This window comes from Castor canadensis, chromosome X (assembly GCF_047511655.1).
Source record: "Castor canadensis chromosome X, mCasCan1.hap1v2, whole genome shotgun sequence".
NCBI lineage: Eukaryota > Metazoa > Chordata > Mammalia > Rodentia > Castoridae > Castor > Castor canadensis.
In genome coordinates, this window is record NC_133405.1 from 140,555,752 (window position 1) to 140,575,195 (window position 19,444).

Below are 19,444 nucleotides of genomic sequence, written 5' to 3' on the forward strand. Positions count from 1 at the left end.
CTATTTGCCTGGGCTGTCTTTGAACCTCACTCCTCCTAATCTCTGCCTTCTGAGTAGCTAGGATTACAGGCATGAGCTGCCAGCACCTGGTTGAGATATGAATTCCTATTCAAGAAGTTTATTGGTTATGTTGTATGTTTCAGAGTTTTCCTATTCTTTCCTGTGGTAGTTTCAAAGGTTGAGGACTTAAATAAGATATTTGATACACTTTGAGTTGATATTAATTTAGGGTGAAAGACGGGGATCTAATTTCAGTCTTTTACATGCCTATATCCAGTTTTCCCAGCACAATTTGTTGAAGAGGCTGTCTTTTCTTCAACATTTGTTTTGGGCTCCTTTGTCAAAAGTAAGTCAACTTTTGAATGGATTTATGTCTTTGTCTTCTATTTTTGTTCTACTGTGTCTGTTTTGTTTTGTTTTTTTTTTGCCATTTACCATGCTGTTTTTATTACTGTGGTCTGTAGTATGGTTTTTATTGCTATGGTTTGTAGCAATAAAAACTACAAACCACAGTTTGGTATTGTGATGTATCCTGCATTGTTCTTTTTGCTTTGTATTACCTTTGCTTTGAAGTCTTTTCTGATTTGATATGAATGTTATATTTGAGTTTTCTATCTCTGAAGAATATCATTCGAAGTTGAATGGGGGTTGCATTGAAAATATAGATTGCTTTCAGTAGTATAGTCATTTTCATGGTATTAATTCTGTCTATCTATAATCATGGGGGAACTTTCAGTTTTCTGATGTGTCTTTTGATTTCTTTTTTCAGTTATTTACAGTTTTTGCTGTAGTGGCATTTTACTTTCTTCACTAAATTTATTCCTAGGTATTTTATTTTGTTTGAGAGTATTATAAGAGCATTTGTTTTTCTGATTTCTTTTTCAGTCTGTTTATTATTGCTATATAGAAAAGCCACTGATTTTTATAGATTGAGTTTTTAAAATATTGCTTCTTTGCTAAAATAGTTTATGATATCTAAGAGTATTTGGTAGAATTTTTAGGGATTTTATGTATAAAGAATAGATAGAGTAATCTAGGTTCAAAGTAGTTTTCTTTCAGTACTTCAGATACCTCTTCCATGCTCTTCTTGCTTATGTGTTATATTCTGTGTCATTTCCACAGATTTAGAATAGAAGAAACCATCTAAGTTTGTGTGCTTAGTTTCTTTCTAAAGCTTTTGGTTTTTACTGCCAAACTTTGTTGCAGAAAGCTTATGTTACTTTATTCTTTGATCAGCACTGTTGTAAGGTATTCAAGGTCTTATAAAGGTATTTTATAAATGATAAAATGCTCTATGATTTGATCATTAAAGGGTACTGGCTCATTTTTTAAAAAAATTGTTGTATGGGGGTACATTGTGAACCAAAGTTCTTACAATATATCATACTTGAATTCACCCCTTCATCATTCTCCTTTATCCTCCCTCCCCCATTCTTGGAATAGTTTCAATTTTTTCTTTTCATACATGAATGTATAATATTTCCACCATATTCACTTTCCTACATCCCTTTCCTTATGTCCTTCCTCCTCCCACTTGTACTAGCCCCCAGGTAGAACCTGTTTTACCTTCCTGTTCTGTGATAGCACTCATTCCTTCCTTTCCTCTTCTCTCTCATTCTCTCATTCCCTCCATTCCTCTCTCTTCCTCTCTTCTTTTGTTCCTCCTCCTCCTCTCTTCTCCTTCTCCCTCCCTCTTTTTTTTTTCAGGACATTGTTACTGTTAATGACCTTATTTATGTACTGCTTTTCATTTTTACTTCCTGTATGTATTGTTAGAGTAGCAACTGCACTTTTTATGCCTTTAGATTATTTTGCATAGTAGATAACTACCTTGCAATTAAGTTGAAGGTAGTCTAAGGTAGTGTCGACTATGTGAAGGAAAGGTTCATAAATAGAAGTTACTTTCCCCTTTAAATGGTTGAGTTTTCATCTTTTTGGGAAGTGAGTTGCATATTGAGAAAAATTGAGATTTTGGCCAAACAAGGGGCAGGGTATGTGCCATTGCCAATACTTCCTGTTCCACATATATAAACACTCCAGGCATTGTAGAGGAGCATGCAAATTAAATTCTCCAACAGGCTATGTGGCTCTGGAGCAATCTCTTGAAACTCGGGTTTTTACACAGATAAGGGACCAAATAAAATCCTGGCTACCCTCCAGGACTTGGTTCCTACCCTTTCTGGGGCCTAGAGTTGCCATTATTCTTTTGCTTGTGTTTGGGCCTTGCATTTTAAACTTACTTGTCAAGTTGCTTCTTCTTGCCTAGAATCCATCGAACTACAAATGCCTCTGATGGAGATGAAAACAACCTACTATCACAGTTCCCTTGACGACCACTCTCTGGTCAGCCCTGATGCTGAGGGCCCCTTCATCGTCCCCTGTCAGCAGGAAGTAGTTACTGAATAGAACTCATCATCCCAATCCCTAACAGCAGTTAGGGCGACCATTGAGAGGGGGGAATGAAGGACAGACCACAGGAAGTCAAGGAGACACTTCTCCTCCCTAGGAAATGCCTGTTTACATCTGAAAGGCATCTCCGCCCTCAGGCAATGCAAAATTAGGCCATAAAACCCACTCCCCACCCTGGTCCACGGGATCACCAGTTTCCTGGTCCCCCTGTATTCCCCAATATGCAGTATTTCTATTCTCTTCTCTACAAATAAAATCTTTCCGACCTCTGATGTTAGAATCTCTCTGTGCTTTCATCCTCAGAGTAGGCTGAAGAACCCTGAGCACGTGAAATTCCTGTGCGTGTCATCCGTGTATCAGAGAGAGCATGCTTCTTTTCTCCAAAGACTTTTAAAACCTATACTAATCTATGGGAAGGGAGGAACCATGTAGTTCCCATCCAATAATCAATCAGTGTTGAGGGTGTGAGTGGTTTCCAGGCCAAGTAGTGTGGTCCCTGAGCCAGGACATGGTCCCTATGAAATGCAGTATTTTTCTCTGAGTCCCAAACTTCCCTTATTTTAGCCTGCTTCAAAAACTGTGCAGTTGGCATAACAGACATATAGACCAATCAAATAAAATAAAGGCCAAGAAATAAACCCACTTGTTTATCTCCCACAAGGTGCTGAGAATACACAACGAGAAGAGGGTAGTATCTTCAATACTTGAGAGAAGTGTATATCCACATGCAGAAGAATGAAATCAGTTTCTGCTCATATGCTAGAAACACATCCCTGCTAAAAATGGATTTAAGAATGAAATACTGATATAAGAAGGTTTGTTAGTTGTAGTGGTACCACCTATAATCCCAACTCCTGTTGAGTGGAGGAAGCCAAAGCCAGGGTATTGAAAATTAGCTTAGAGATGTCCACACCCAGATGGCTTGGGACGATGTGGACAAGGTGAGCTTTGCAGTACCATGGTGCGCCCAAAGACACCCTGTGCCCGCGAGATTATGACCAATGAAACGCGAGTTGGAGAGGCAGGAATAACGGTAGCCTTAAAGGGCTAATTGGTGGTGCGCGTTAACGTGCTGACGGAAAGCTATCGGAGTGGGTGTCTGTCGCCATACTGTGTACACTTCAGAGCCTAGTGAGGAGTTCGGTATTTGGATTTATTACACCTGCATTGGGAGACCCCGAGTTCTCTTCAAGGATGAGTCATGTGGCGGTGAAAAATACTCTCGGGCTGGACCAGCAGGTGAGTTGAAATAAGCCTATCGAGGTTCTCTTCGGAAAAGTTCCCCACTTTTGTGGCGTAGTACTAATTGACCTCTTTAATTTCAACTTTTTTGGATTCTGGTGGCTAGGGGTGATGGGAACATGGGGGAATTAAAAAACAGGATTAAATTGTGAGGAGGTGGCATTGGTTAGGAGATGGGGTGTGGGCGTCTGCAGCAGTGCTGATTTGTGAACTGTTGGAAAGGGATTACGTTCTGTACTCGGCCTCACATAATGGCGACTTTTGTGCCTGGAACTTCGAGCCCTCAGAAACGCGCGTGTGCGAGAACTTGGCTGATTTTTTTTCTTTTTTTTTTAATGGTAGTTTTAGGAGCCGAAAAGGGATTTTTTTTTTTTTTGACGGATTTTGGTTCTCATTTAGGCGGCCTTAATTCTGCCCTGTTTGGCCTCCAATGATGCATAAGCGAAATTCGGCCTGAGCCCTCAGACTTTGTATGGTGGGGAGAGAATGTGGTCTTCTTTTCGAGAAATGGCTACAGCCGTCTTTGTGTAGGGTAGTTTGGCTGAATAACGTCGCTAACTCAATGATGGGGCCTGCTTTCCGGTACTGTATGACATGAGTGATTCTAAAGGACATGGCGAGTTGTACCTACAGTGTGCTTCCGCGGGCCCGATCACCTCTCGCGGAGTTATTGAGGTCCGGGTGTAAAAGAGGCCGTATATCCCGAGTGGAAAGTTTTGTGACGCACAAGAACCGGAAGGGGAGGGAAGAATGGCTGCCGCGTGCTGCTTTTGAGTGGTGTCCGGAGATAGTGGAGGTTGGACGGTGGACAAACACCAGAGATGTTTAGAACCCATTAATGTGCACTCCTAAGTTACCAGATGGCTAGTCAAAAACAGTTTTTAAATGTAATTGCCTTTAGATTTTAGATACGGTCAACTAGAGAAAAATGAAAACCTGATCAATGTTGACAGGGCAGATATTTTGTTCACTTTGTTTTGCTTGTCGATAGACATTGAAATAGTTCAGAGTCAGAGGCTGGGCTGTTGTATGTGGAATAAATTTTGTTTTGCGGACTTGTAGACAGCGGAGGAGAGGATTCCTAGTTTATTTGTGTTAGGTCAACACTGGTGGGAAGGCCAAATTGGAGCCAAATAATAAAGCAAGCAGGCTTTATTGAGAGCGCGCTCCCGGCAAGGTTCACCATCCCCAAAGAACAGGGCCCGAAAAGTCACCCGGAGAAATGGCAGCCCAGTTTTTAGATCCTGGGTGAAGTTAAGAGCTTAAGGTATTATGGGGCATTGGGATAGGTCGAGGTTTGGTGGGGAGGAGCTCGGGGTAATATGGATCTGGACCCATTGCCTGCCAGCAGGAGTTGCCATGGTAATCATGAGGGGAAGGAGGGGATGGAGTGGAAGGTGAGCAGAGTCCCTGATCGCCATGGGGTGGCTGCCCACCAGCCAAAGAATTTGAAAGTTGTGTTGTCAAGATTTGGAATTTTGCTTCTGAGTAGCTTTTAGGTTACACAATACATTTTTGAGGGCACTTTCACTAAGTACACTTTTGAGAGGTCATTTGTTAAAGGCTGCATGAAGAAAGAAAATGAGCACAGGCAGTGTGAACTTGAACTTGTAATATTTTCTGCATTAGTGGAATGCACCTAACTAGACTGTATTTGTGGTCAGTAGAATTAAGTAAATTCGACCTGGAAATTCCCTAATAATCAGAGTAATATCTTAGTTGGTAATGTGTGTAACTTAGTATTATGTTGAACTTTATTAATACAGTGTTTGAAGCTCTCTGAAATAACCTGTGCAAGTAGGGGGCAGCATTGCTCTCAGACTTTTGTTCTTTAGGGGAGAAAGTTGGCATGTGTAGTTCTTGTGCTTCTAAATAGTTTTTGGCAAGGTGTTGCAAACTGCTCTAAGGGCGGAGGAACTGAAACCAGAGTATAGTGTTCTGTTCTTTTAATAGCATTGAATGTCATTTGTGCTCTGTACTAGCTTTGTGACCAAAGACCTCACTGAATTTTTCATGCCTCATGCCTAAAAGCAGAGAAATAAAAAGTGTCAAGTGTTAAACACGGCAGTGGAATGTGCAAGCTGCACAGTACTCAACCAACTAGCAGGTGGTGGTAAAAAAAAAAATTTGCTGCTTAAGAATTTATCTGAATTAAAAATATCTTCTTTAGAGCATAAAGGAACTAAGGAATCTTAAAATCGTCCTAACAACTGTTTTTGTTTTGTCTGGTTTGGATTGAGTGTTTGCTTGCTTGTTTGTTTAAAGTGCTGTCAGATCAAAAAACGGTGAGAGTGAGAATATTCTCATATAATTGTGAACTTTAAATTACTGAGAAATTTAGGTACCATTTTAGTTTTGTGGGCTTTTATGATGGGAAATAATTATAGAGCAAATTTGCTTTGAATAAATGTGAACTTTTTTAAAAGGTACTGTTGGTGTTTAGGGGTGCCATTTGCCCTTGTCTCACTTTGTAGACTTAAAAGTATTTCTAAAACCTTGACAGGTCAGGCACTGGTGGCTCACATCTGTAATCCTACTAGTTGGGAAGATGGAGATTGTAGGCCAGTCATTGCAAATAGTTCAAAAGACCCCGTCTCCAAAAGACACAAAGCCATATGGACTAGAGGAGTGACTCAAATGGTAGAGTGCCTGTTGTGCACTCATGAAGCCCTGAGTTGAAACCTTAGTCCCACCAACAAAAAAAAGAATTGGGAAGGCAAGGAATCTCATAAATGTTAGAGGAAAAGACCTAGAATTTCAGACTTCTGATTTCTCTTGTGATGCTGTCTGATGGGGGGGGGTTCTCCCCCTTTTTCATGTGTTAACATGTGAGCCATTCATTTTTTTCAGTTTGCTGGTCTAGACCTGAACTCCTCTGCTAATCAGAGTGGGGGAGGAAGTACAGCAAGCAGTAAGTAAATTTATTTAAAATACGGTATTTTTATCAGGTTACTGTTTTAAAATAGTCAGATTTTGTGTTTAATCCTATCAATCTGTGTTTTTTGATTTTTGGGTTTGTTTGGTTTTTTTTTTTTTTAATGTGGTACTAGGGTTTTGAACCCAGGGCCTTTCTTCTACCACTTGAGCCATACTTCCAAATTTTATTGAGTTACTCTTAATATTATTGGATTTAACTAATTTTTTTTTTTTTTTTAGTTTTCAAAAATAGATCTGATATTGTACATTAGGATAACAAGAGACATTTTTTTTTACTTTAAACAGCAATTAAATATTAAGATTAATATTATGCATTGGTTTTGGAAACACTATGTCCAGTTAAGCTCAGAACTAAGGATTTGGGATGTGCTCATCTCGCCCCCCTTTTACAATTTCTGTGAATTGTGTAAAACTAATTAAGGAAAACTTGCCCATTTATGTGCCACAGTTATTGCTGTACATTCCTATGAAGAGTCTGAGACTTAGTGATAATACAGGCTTTACTGATTCTTTTTATTGGAGTTCATATTTGGATGGGGAAGAAATGTGGCTATTTGGCAGCAGCTGACTATTGATGCACCCTGGAAAACCATAGAGGTTTGGATTTTTAAATTCAAAGGGAAATTAAAGTGGCTACAGTGGGCTTTCAGGTAATAGTTGATTTCCACTTCCTTGGCTAATTGCTTTTGCTTTACTTCTTAGATTCGGAATAGGCTTGTGACAACTTAGAAAGCTTTAAATTGTGTAGTTTTCTTTTTATTTTTAACGGAACTGGGTTTTAAGCTTAAGTCTTCCTGCTTGCAAAGCAGGCAGTCTACTCTCCAGTCCCATTTCCAGTTTTTTATTTCTAATATGCTTATTGTGTGGTATTAATCTCAGCAGTAGAAACAAACATCATTTTGGGTGATTGACATTTTGGTTAAAATTTGTATCTTGGATAATACCCTTGTTTTGTCAGATTGACACATTTTCTTTTTTAGAAGGGCGGTATATACCTCCTCACTTAAGGAACAGAGAAGCATCTAAAGGTATGTCATGGCAGAATGTTTAAGTCTGTCTCTCTTTTGAAGTTAAAAGTTTAGGGGAAAGTAATGTAACTTTGGGAAGGCTACTAGATAGGTTTCTTTTTATCCTATGCTGCTTTCCATCTTTAAGAACTAGCACTTTGGAAGCATTGATGTAATGTTGAATCATGGATACTTGTTTCCTTTGGCAAACTGAACCTGTAGACTTAAATTAGTCTGTAAACCGTAACAATGCAGTTTTAGTTTGAAAACCAACTGCAGGGTCATAAAGTCCTACTTAATTGCTGACTTGAAAATTTATGCAGGGCTTGGGATATGGCTCATGTGGTAAAGTGCCTGCCTAGCAAGCATGAAGCCCTGAGTTCAAACCCCAGTACCTACAAACAATAAAAATAAATAAAACTTGTAACAATGAAAATGTACTTTTTGCATTAAAATACCTATTGTATTATATCACTAACTTTGTAATGTGAAGGGGAAAATTCGCAAAATTTTATTGGTATGCTGCCTGTTCACCAGATTATTTGAAATTTGCAGGAGACAGAAAAATTTTAAGATTAAACAGAAGGAAAGAAGGTGGTAATAAAAGGATAGTAAAGGGGGTACAGTACTAAAAAGGTAGAAAAGACATGAACTATGCTTGGGTACTGTGTTTTTCTATGTAGTATTATATATGTTTTCTGATAGCATTCTTTTTTCCAAAGTAGCTGTAGAATTTCAGTGTGGGTATTCATACTGTTGTTTAGAATTTATGTGATTAGACTTGCATCTCAGGAATATTAAAATGAATTGAAAGTGTCTTAGGATTTATTGTAATGGAAGAAACCTTTAACATCTTTTATTTTTTTTTCAGCTTTTAAGTTCATTGGCCAACTGGCTGGCTTTGGGAAAATAATTTCAATAATTTGTAAATGTCAAACATTTCATAAAATGTCTAAATTTAGCTACCATTCTAATCAATAAGTGGAGCAGGTTTATTCTTAGCACTGCATGGAAATTAGAAAGTATATGTTGGGTAGGCACTGGTGGCTCACGCCTGTAACCCTAGCAACTCAGGAGGAAGAGATAGGTAGGATCATGGTTTGAAGCCAGCTGGGGCAAATAGTTTGTGAGACCCTATCACAAAAAAAAAATAACAGTTACAGAAAAGGGCTGGTGGAGTGGCTCGAGGTGAAGGCCCTGAGTTTAAACCCCAGCACCACGAAAGGAAGGGAGGGAGAGAGAAGGAAGGAAGGAAATTGTTGCTTTTTCTTTTTCTGAGTAAACTTACTTTTCCTCAGGGTTATAGATATGACACAATATTGTTTGCCCATTATAATTTGAACAGCATTAAGTCTATCAATACAATTATGCCAATTGTTCTTTCAATTACTGCTAATTGAAATAGCCTTGACAATGACTCACTATGAAATGAACTTTAAAGTTTTGAGAACTTTATTGTAGTCGATTGAGAAGTTTTTAGGCTAAAGTGGTACAGATTCTTAAGGAAATAGGTTAGTTGAGTGCTTTGTTGGTGGGAAAATCTGATTTGCTCTGTTATACAGTGCTGTACCTGAAGTTATCAGTGATTATTTAACTCCAGTGGTAATTTTTAAAACAGCTATATTTACTGTATTGTCACTACTTTTTATTTACTTGATCTGTTTCTTTTAGATGATTAAATGAAGCCAAATTGTTTTTTTGTATGTTGAAGATGTTCAGGTGACTAGTCCTCTATTTAAATTGCTGTTGATAGGTAACAAGTTACCTTGTCCAGATTCTTTTATGGAATAAGTCCATTTACCATGATGCTTGCTATCTAGTGTTCCACCTGAATAGTTTAATAAGTATTTGCAGTTATTATCTTCATCTTCTATGAATTTAAAATTCTCTGTCCTGCCATATCTGACAGATTTTTTTTTTCAGACTAGTTAGATAAATGAGCTTACCTTAGTTTAAGCTTTTTTCTAGGTAACAGTGACTTTCCTTGAGGTACGTATTTTTTCTACAGTGTGATTGTAGGTATCTTATGTTTACATGTTATTATCAAACAATTCATACACAAGTTTTTTTAAGGCTGGAATCTAACTAGCTTAAGTTTAGTTTATCTCATTTGATTTTGAAATTTTAATGCTTTGGAAAAGAGCCTTGCCATAGTCTTAACTCAAGTAATTTAATGGGAATAGACTCGTGTTTTATGTATATATAATTCACATTACTAAATTAAATGGAAACTGAACTATTTGTGATGGTGACATAGTAAAGTACTAGTATCAGTGTGTCTCAAAAACTGTTAATCTCTTAGGGTTTGTATTCACTCAGAACTTTTTTTTGAGCAGTCTTGCTATGTATCCCAGGTTGACCTTAAACTGGTGATTCTTTTTTTTCAGCCTTCATAGTGCTAGAATTACAGACTTGTTCCTTGTGGCAGGAACATCTTAAGGCATGAAGGTGTTTTTCTTAATGTGATAGTTTTGCATAGAAGGGAGTATTAAAGATTTTAAAAGTTTGTTTGTGGGGACCAGTTGACCTTTGATCCCACACAAGAATAAGGTTTTTAAAATATGAAGAACATATTTGGGAAGATGAAAATGTATGAAGTATTGTCAGCTTCTAAGCTTCACTTTTTTCTTGAAGGATTCTATGATAAGGACAGTTCAGGGTGGAGTTGTAGTAAAGATAAGGATGCATACAGCAGTTTTGGGTCTCGTGATTCAAGAGGAAAGCCCAGCTATTTTAGTGATCGTGGAAGTGGATCAAGAGGAAGGTAAGTACTTAGCTTATGCATACATATAAGAGTAACAAGAATTTTAATACTTTTTTGGGGGGTACTAGGATTTGAACTCAAGGCTCAGCACTTGCTAGGCACATGTACTACTGCTAAGAGTCACAACTCCAGTGTATATTCTCATTTTATACATTTTTATACATTTATTGATCCTTAAACATGTCAGCATTCATAGATTTATTAGTGGAGTTTTAGCAAAATGTTGGTATATTCATTTATTGGCGGAAAGAAATCCTTTCTAAAACTAATCTTTAGACTAGATGAAATTGAAATCATGCATAATAAAAACCTGAGTAACAGGCATAATGTTTTTCATTGAAATATTTTGTTTCTCATGACAGTTTTAAATATGTTAATTGCAAAGTCTATAAATGGATCTTAAGAATCTGATAGCTATATATAATTCTCTATTTTTCATAAAGATGACTAAAACTAAAAATCTTAAGCCTTGTCATATAAGCAAACTTATTTTTTTATCTAGATGAATTTCCAAGTGTTATGTTTGTTATGAACTCAAGTCATACTTTATAATCAGGTGCTCTACCACTTGCCTTTCTATCAGCCCTTTCTTAATTAAAAATAAATTAATATTTTTAACAGAAATGTAAAGTAAGTACTATTTAGTAGTATTCTTTTTTTTGTTTTGTTTTTTTTGGGTGGTACTGGGGTTTGAACTCAGAGTCTCATGCTTGTTAGGCAGGCACTCTACCACTTGAGCCACTCCACCAGCCCTACTTACTAGTATTCTAAAGCGTAATTTTTAGTCTTTTAAACTATGTCATCTCACAAAAATATTTTGCTGCTTTACGGGGTTAGAATGCAGTTGTGAAATGACATAAGCTACAGGATTAGTTTGTTTGGTTTGTGTTTTCAGTTTTTTGGTGACACTGGGTTTGACCTTAGTGCCTTACAGGCACCACTTGAATCATCCCCTCAACTCTTTTTCATTATTTTTCACATAGGATCTTGTGCTTTTACCCAGGACTGGCCTTGGATCATGATCTTCCTACCTTTGCCTCCCTACTGACTGGGATTACATTTATGAGCCTATTTACATACTTGTTAAGAGAGTTGTCTTTAACAATTCAGCTAATACCCATGTACATTTCTAGAGCAATCATAATTTTGTTTGTAAGGAATACATACTGACTACTTCTGTTACACAGATTTGATGACCGTGGTCGGAGTGACTGTGATGGCATTGGCAGTCGTGGTGACAGAACTGGCTTTGGCAAATTTGAACAAAGTGGACACAGTCGTTGGTGTGACAAATCAGATGAAGATGATTGGTCAAAACCACTTCCACCAAGTGAACGCTTAGAGCAGTAAGTTTTTGAGATGTGTGTTAATTGTTGTGAAACCCTTTACCTCTTATAACATGTATATAATAATTTTGATTTCAGGGAACTCTTTTCTGGAGGAAACACTGGAATTAACTTTGAGAAATATGATAATATACCAGTAGAGGCAACTGGCAATAACTGTCCTCCACATATTGAAAATATGAGTTTTTGTAATCATTGTGGTATGAAAAAAAGATGATAGTTCCATTATCAGTAATCTTGAAATAGAAAGTATTTCAAAAATGACAGACCCAGGTATTTTTTCAACGTATTCTTTTTAGACAGGAATCCTTGTATTAGTATAAAATAAATTGTAGTAGGTATAGCATTTCTACTTTAACTTGTATTTGACCTGGCTAAATTTCTTTGATAGTTCAATGATGTTGAGATGGGAGAGATTATTATGGGAAACATCAAACTTACTGGTTACACTCATCCTACTCCAGTGCAGAAACATGCTATTCCTATTATCAGAGAAAAACGAGACTTAATGGCCTGTGCTCAAACAGGTAAACTTCCTTCATGAAGAATATCTTAATTGGTTTTGCTTTTTAAAGTAATATGTTCTATATGGATTTAACATTATTTTATCATAGGTAAAGATTAGCTGGCAGTAAGCCTTTTGTCTTATACTTTGGAGCCATAGGGTAAAATCAGTATTTTCATTAGGGCATCTTTAAGAAATCTTTACCAAATTGTCTGTCTGGTAAAACTTGCAAGAGGGAAAATTGCGAATATAATAGGGGAAGTATGCTGCATAATGTAAATCATAAAAATGTGGCCACAGAAAGGTACCTCCCACTCTAGTGTTTGGGAAATGGGGAATATGGATAGAGTCCTATATTAGAATTTGATCCTGGGTGAGATAAAGATAGAAAAAATTTTGTATATGTGTATTTACATATTAGATATGTGTGCTTTTATTTTCTCTAGTCATAAAACATCATTTGATGTTTTCTTTAAGAAACAATTTATTGCTGGGTGTAATCCTAGGTACTCAGAAGGCAGAGATCAGGAGGATCATGGTTTGAAGCCAGCCCAGGCAAAATGAAGTGAGACCCTATCTTGAAAATAGCCAACACAATAAAAGGGGTGGTAGAATGCCTGCCTAGCAAGCTTGAGGCCTTGAGTTCAAACCTGAGTACCCTCCCAAAAAGAGAAAGAAATAGAATTTGTCTTTTGCAAAGGAATTAGCAAACTGCAGACCAAATCTAATACTTCTTTATTTAAGAAACATTTTATTCAACTAGCCATATTCCTTTATTTCTGCTTGTGATAGCAAAGGTAAGCTGAAATTGACAATTCTTTAATAGAAAAAGACAGACTTTCATTGGATTAAAGGACATGTAGAATACTCTTATCATCTCTTTAATAGTCAAGTTTTTAGATAAGGCTGTGTTTTCTTAACAGGCTCTGGAAAAACTGCAGCATTTCTTTTACCTATCCTGAGTCAGATATATGCAGATGGTCCAGGAAGGGCTTTGAAGGCCATGAAGGTAAAGTTTCTTAACAAAATAGTAAATTTTTGTGTAGAAAAATAACTACAAAACTTCTTACGCAATGCCAAATATACCTTGTTTTTAGGTTATTCTTAAATTTACTGTGGGCATCTTGTTCTGTTGAACTTGGAAAAAAATAGCTTTTAAAATTATACTTACTCTTAGGAAAATAGAAGAAACGGGCGCCGCAAACAATACCCGATCTCCTTGGTGTTGGCCCCAACAAGAGAATTGGCTGTACAAATCTATGAGGAAGCCAGAAAAGTAAATTAAGCCTTTTTTTGTGTTTGTTGCCTTTTCCTTTTTTGTTATCCTGTGGTGTTTCTATGACTGATAAATTTTTGCTTATAGTTTTCGTACCGGTCTAGAGTTCGTCCTTGTGTAGTATATGGTGGTGCTGAGATTGGCCAGCAGATTCGGGACTTAGAACGTGGATGCCACTTGCTTGTGGCCACTCCAGGACGTCTAGTGGATATGATGGAAAGAGGAAAAATTGGATTGGACTTTTGCAAGTATGTGAATTTTTATAAATGGAGTTCAGCTTTTTTGTATTCAACTTTTTAAAAATAAGATAATTATCTTTATTAGTACTTCATTGATATTATCTTAGCTTTAATTTCGTTTTCTACATGCATTTGAAAATGACAGTTGAAGAACATGTGAAATTTTAATTGAGGATTTGTGGCTTAGCTTAACAGTTACAAAATAGCTACTGTTTAAAATTAAAGACTGGAATGCCAGGCACCAGCAGCTAAGGCCTGTAATCCTAGCTACTAAGGAGACAGAGATCAAGAGGATTGCTATTTGAAGCCAGCCTGGGCAAATAATTCTCAAGACTGTCTTGAAGAAATTTTTCACAAAAAAAAAGGGCTGGTGGAGTTGCTAAGGTGAAGGCTCCGAGTTCAAGCCCCAGTACCATTAAAAAAAAAGTTTAAAGACTGGAGTGTTCAGTACCTGGATATGTTGGCATAACTAATTTTAGCGAGATTATATTCAAGAGTTTCTCAACATATTCAGTGGCTTGTCGAGAATCAACCAACTCTTTTTCATTAACAGATACTTAGTGTTAGATGAAGCTGACAGGATGCTGGATATGGGATTCGAACCTCAGATACGGCGTATAGTTGAACAAGATACTATGCCACCAAAGGGTGTTCGTCACACCATGATGTTTAGTGCTACTTTTCCTAAGGAGATACAGGGTAATTTAAGTGCTAAGGTAATTTATGTATTACATAAATTTAAGTATTTGCAAAGTTTATGTATTAGACTAGATAATTGAGATTTTGTTTTGTTTCCACATTTTCAGATGCTTGCTCGTGACTTCTTGGATGAATATATCTTTCTGGCTGTAGGCAGAGTAGGCTGTACTTCAGAGAATATCACACAGAAAGTAGTTTGGGTGGAAGAGCTAGACAAACGGTCATTTCTTCTTGATCTCTTAAGTGCAACAGGTAGAAATCATAGATGTGTCAACTCTTTGCATCACTCTATGACCCCTCACCTGCATAACCCCTTCCAAATAAAATTCAAAGAGAATTAAGCTCATCAGTATTTCAGTTTAGGTAATAATACCAAGTTACTGTTAATAAACAAAACCTTCTGATTTTCCAGGGAAGGATTCACTGACTTTAGTGTTTGTGGAGACTAAAAAAGGTGCAGATTCTCTGGAGGATTTCTTATACCACGAAGGATATGCTTGTACCAGTATTCACGGAGACCGATCACAGAGAGATCGAGAGAAGGCCCTTCACCAGTTCTGCTCAGGAAAAAGTCCAATTCTTGTGGCTACAGCTGTGCGTGTATCATATTTTTTAAGTAATCTTTTTTCCCCACCCTTTCTGGCAGTAATGTGTTTGAACTCAGAGCCTCATGCTTGCTAGGCAGGCAGTCTCCAACTTGAGCCACTCCACCAGTCCAATACTGCCTTTTGTAAATGAATGTTATTTTTCAGGTGGCAGCAAGAGGTCTAGATATTTCAAATGTGAAACATGTTATCAATTTTGATTTGCCAAGTGACATTGAGGAATATGTGCATCGCATTGGACGTACAGGACGTGTAGGAAACCTTGGTAAAGTGTTTGTTAGATTGATTTTCTTTCTTTAAACTGATGTGTAAAAAAGAATTTGGCACATTCTTATAAAAAAGGCCTTTATTTTTAAGGAGAAGCTGATAGCACATTAATAAGATAGGAATATTTGTTCAATGTTTCGATTTGATTATTGCAAACAAAACGTTACTGCATATTTAATTTAATTTGGAAGTGAGAGCACCCTGTGGGTTACTTTATGACTCTCAAGATTTTGAGTATTTTCTTTAATTCTTTAGGCTTTGCCACCTCATTCTTTAATGAAAGAAATATAAATATCACAAAGGATTTGTTGGATCTGCTTATTGAAGCCAAACAAGAAGTGCCATCTTGGTTGGAAAGTATGGCTTATGAACACCACTACAAGGGTAGCAGTCGTGGACGTTCTAAGAGGTACACATACTGAGCTTTCACCCTTACTGTTTGTGATTTGTTTCGGTCAAGAAGTGAACTCAAAGCCAGGTACTGGTAGCTCGTGCCTGCAATCTAGCAGCTCAGGAGACAGATATCAGGAGGATCACAGTTCGAAGCCAACCCAGTCAAACAATTCAAGACACTGTATCTTGGAAAAAAAAAAAATGTCACAAAGGAGCTGGCAGAATGGCTCAAGATGCAGGTGCTAAGTTCAAACCCCAGCATTGAAAAAGAAAAAAGAAAAATTAACTCACTATTAAGTTAAATTAATCTTTAGTACTGAAATACTTGGGATAAGGAATACAGCAAAGTATCAGTTTTTCACTACTGAGGCTTTTGAAAATAGCATGAGAGGAAACTGATCACAATGGGAATTGAATTGAAAAATAAAATTGGGAATTGGGAAGTTTGAGCAGGAAATCACATTTTAATTATATTTCATACTCATGAGCTAAACATAATGTTTTTCTTCCCTATAGTAGATTCAGTGGAGGATTTGGTGCCAGAGACTATCGACAAAGTAGCGGTTCCAGCAATTCTGGGTTTAGTAGTAGTCGTGCAAGCAGCAGCCGCAGCGGTGAAGGTGGTCATGGCAGTACAAGAGGATTTGGTGGAGGTAATGTTAATTTTGGTAATTTTTGTTTTAAGGACATTTCACCCCCTCCCAAAAAAAAAAAAGTCATTTTTTTCCTTTTACCCCAAACATACGTGGGGAAATTTAATTTCTGAAGAAGGCAAAATCCAATTCTAGATTTACTAGATACACATCAAAGTATTTGACAAAAAAGGGTAAGAGACTAACAGTGGATGGCTTGTCTTTTTAAACATTTCTTGATAGGTGGCTATGGAGGCGTCTACAACCGTGATGGATATGGAGGAAATTACAACTCCCAGGGAGTTGACTGGTGGGGCAACTGAATCTGCACCAGCATCACCCTTTTATACAAGCTAATATGGAAACCACATGTAACTTAGCCAGACTATATATCGTGTAGCTTCAAGAACTTGCAGTACATTACCAGCTGTGATTCTCCTGAAAATTCGAAGGGAGCCCAAAGTCACAAGAAGAAAGGAAAGGAACAACCAGCAGCCCTATACAGAAGTTGGTTTTGAAGACTTAGTTATTGTAGTTTGGATTAATTTCACTCCTGCTTAGTCCCACCCCAAACTGCATTATAATTTTGTGACTGAGGATCATTTGTTTGTTAATGTACTGTGACTTTAACTTTAGACAAGTTATTATTTTGATGTCCCGTTGGCTCAGTAGTACTCAAAATTGTTTTGACAAAATAAATTTACTGAACTTGGGCTACAATCAGACCTTGGCACAGGGGTGTGATACAATTTAACAGGAATCTCAGTTCAGCAGTAAATATAAGGAAAAACTTAAGCAGTAGTCTACATTAGGGCTTTTTTAGTATGTGCAGACTTGGGGAATAAAACATCTTAAAACATAGTTTCTAATATGGCCAACTGTACTATGTTCTGACTTGTTCACTCTATCCTGGATAGGCACTTAGAACACTTTTAAGAAGCCATTCCAGTCATGTTGGATATGTGTGCCCATAACATTTGAGAACACTCTTTAACGTTCATGGAAGTAAAAGTTACATAGTTTATTAATTTTAAGCCAGATTTCTATGGGCATACTAGTAGTAGAAGAATACTTGAGAAGTCTGATAATTTAAGTGCTTGGAGGGTTCATTTAATGAGACACTTAAATGCCTGCCATAAATAAAATTGAAATGTTAGAATGGCTGACCATGGCAATGACCAGACCTCATTACAGGCTTTCATAAATTCTGGTCCTTAACTCATGCTAGTGTTGATGTTTTTTGGTCAAGAGGTTATAAACAGAAAGGATTATACAGCAGGCTTTATTTTAATACAGATTTACATTGCTCTGTTGCAGCTGCATCAAAGCATTCAAATGGCTTACACTTTTAGACTTTGTAAATCTTAAGAACAATAAATTGAAATCTTTGAGAGCTCACAGGTTGGAAAATGTACTAAACTGCACAGTGTCAGCTTTTTTTTAATAGTGCAGTATTAGTGTATTTTAATTGCATAGGTTTCCATTGTATTTATAGTCTTCTCTAAGCTAAATTTGGCCAAAGATGATCATCCACAACTAAAAATGCCTCTTCATTTGGGATTTTGTGGCCAGAATACAGTTATCTTTAATAGAGTGGCATAAGAAGTTGGTAACAATTTCTTAAAGTGCAATCGATTTTCAAGTGTATTGTGCCTTGTTCTAAAACTTTATTAAAGTAGGTGCACTTGACAGTATTAAGGTCATTTGTTACGATGCTATTTCAATCAGTATAGGTTTAGACTATTGTACATTTCTCCTCATACCTTTCTAGAAAGTACTTATTTTATTGCACATCTGTAAAATTTTCTATGTCTTGGGTGCGAGTCCTTAACTTCCTTAAACTTCCAGTCTTATTTTTTGTTTCTTGGATATTGTTGAATGCAGTTTGTCAAGGACACGATTCTAAAATTTTATTTGGGACCATGGAGTGATAGATAAGAAGAAAACTGTTGTTTGCACATGACAGACTTTAGATACTTTTTGCTGCTAGTTTGTGTAATATTTATTAAACACTTTGACAAATATTTATTTTTGTAAGCCTAAAAGTGATTCTTTGAAAGCTTAAAGAAACTTGACCAAAAGACAATACAAAAACACTGGCACTTGAATGTTGAATGTCACCGTACGTGAAATAATATATTTCGGGGTAGTGTGAGCTTTTGATGTTAAGTCCAACTAACTTGAGTCAAATCATCCTGATCCGGCATTAGCTATAGTTTTCTGGCAAAATAGAGACAATTGGCAACTTGAAGTTAATATATGCCAAGGTTTTGATAATACTCTTTTAAGATATTAATGAAAAATGCTTCTATACACTGATAAAAGTGTCTGCATTTCTCAGAGGTTCTCTGAACTTTGTTTAGTTACATGTTTATTTGGTTCCTTTTTTAGTTACTGTCTGGCATATCTGCAGTGTTCAAACATGTGGTTATCTTTGTGTATTGCTGTAATCAGTGACTTTTACATTTGGTTTTATCAACAGCAATATTTTCAGTAAGTAGTAGATTTAACTTGCTGAATGTAAGCATTGAACTTCAAGTCACTGTAAGTTTAGTAGTTGCTTTATTGTATTAGTTTTAGATGCTAGCTCTGCATGTGCTAATGTTTACTCTGATTTTACAAAAATAAGAAGTTGAACAAAATCTTTTGCTGTAAGTTGTGGCTTAATATTGAGAAGTAAAATTGAACTTACACACTTTGAAGAATTGGAAATCTCATTACTTAGCTAACAGCTGAAGGTTATTTGTGAAATAACTCCAGAAGGTTACAGTCCAGAAAAATAATGACTTCTTATTATGAGTACCTGTATGTGTAGCATAGGTGAATATGATTGTTCCTTTAAGCATTTTGATTTTGAGTTGTGGTTGATTAGAGAAAAAAACTAACTTTTTAAAGTTTGTAGGCATAGCTCCAATAGTAAGAGTGCCTGCCTCACCAGTATGAAGCCCTGAGTTCAAATCCCACTTTGGCCAAAAAAAATCAGCTTTTTAAAAATTCCAAATAGTGTCAACAATTGCAGCAGGCCAGTGGTTAGCTAGTCATGAACTATCATTTATTAATTATCTAGCTTGGTCTGGGGGGTGGGAGGGTGTTTTCTGTAATATGGGGATTTGAACTCAGAGC

General features: G+C 36.8%; 2 protein-coding genes across 4 annotated transcripts in view; both read left to right on the top strand.

Moving 5' to 3' along the window:
- The window catches only part of LOC141419803 (uncharacterized), a 632,676-nt gene that overhangs the window by 608,811 nt on the left and 4,421 nt on the right, over window positions 1-19,444 (top strand). The gene's annotated exons all lie outside the window — the stretch shown is intronic.
- LOC141410478 (ATP-dependent RNA helicase DDX3X-like) lies at window positions 998-17,740 on the top strand. Of its 3 annotated transcripts, none has more exons than XM_074063486.1 (17): window positions 998-3,648; window positions 6,502-6,562; window positions 7,569-7,616; window positions 10,230-10,359; window positions 11,547-11,705; window positions 11,784-11,883; window positions 12,097-12,232; window positions 13,134-13,219; window positions 13,388-13,486; window positions 13,574-13,734; window positions 14,279-14,441; window positions 14,532-14,676; window positions 14,837-15,018; window positions 15,177-15,294; window positions 15,552-15,705; window positions 16,209-16,342; window positions 16,565-17,740. In XM_074063486.1, the coding sequence occupies exons 1-17, from the start codon at window positions 3,604-3,606 to the stop codon at window positions 16,642-16,644; spliced, it is 2,001 nt and encodes a 666-aa protein (XP_073919587.1). In that variant the 5' UTR covers window positions 998-3,603; the 3' UTR covers window positions 16,645-17,740. The 3 variants fall into 3 exon arrangements, with proteins under 3 accessions (XP_073919587.1, XP_073919586.1, XP_073919585.1); XM_074063485.1 differs by having other exon boundaries at window positions 1,031-3,648; window positions 16,206-16,342; XM_074063484.1 differs by lacking the exons at window positions 998-3,648; window positions 6,502-6,562; window positions 7,569-7,616; window positions 10,230-10,359; window positions 11,784-11,883 and having other exon boundaries at window positions 11,565-11,705; window positions 16,206-16,342.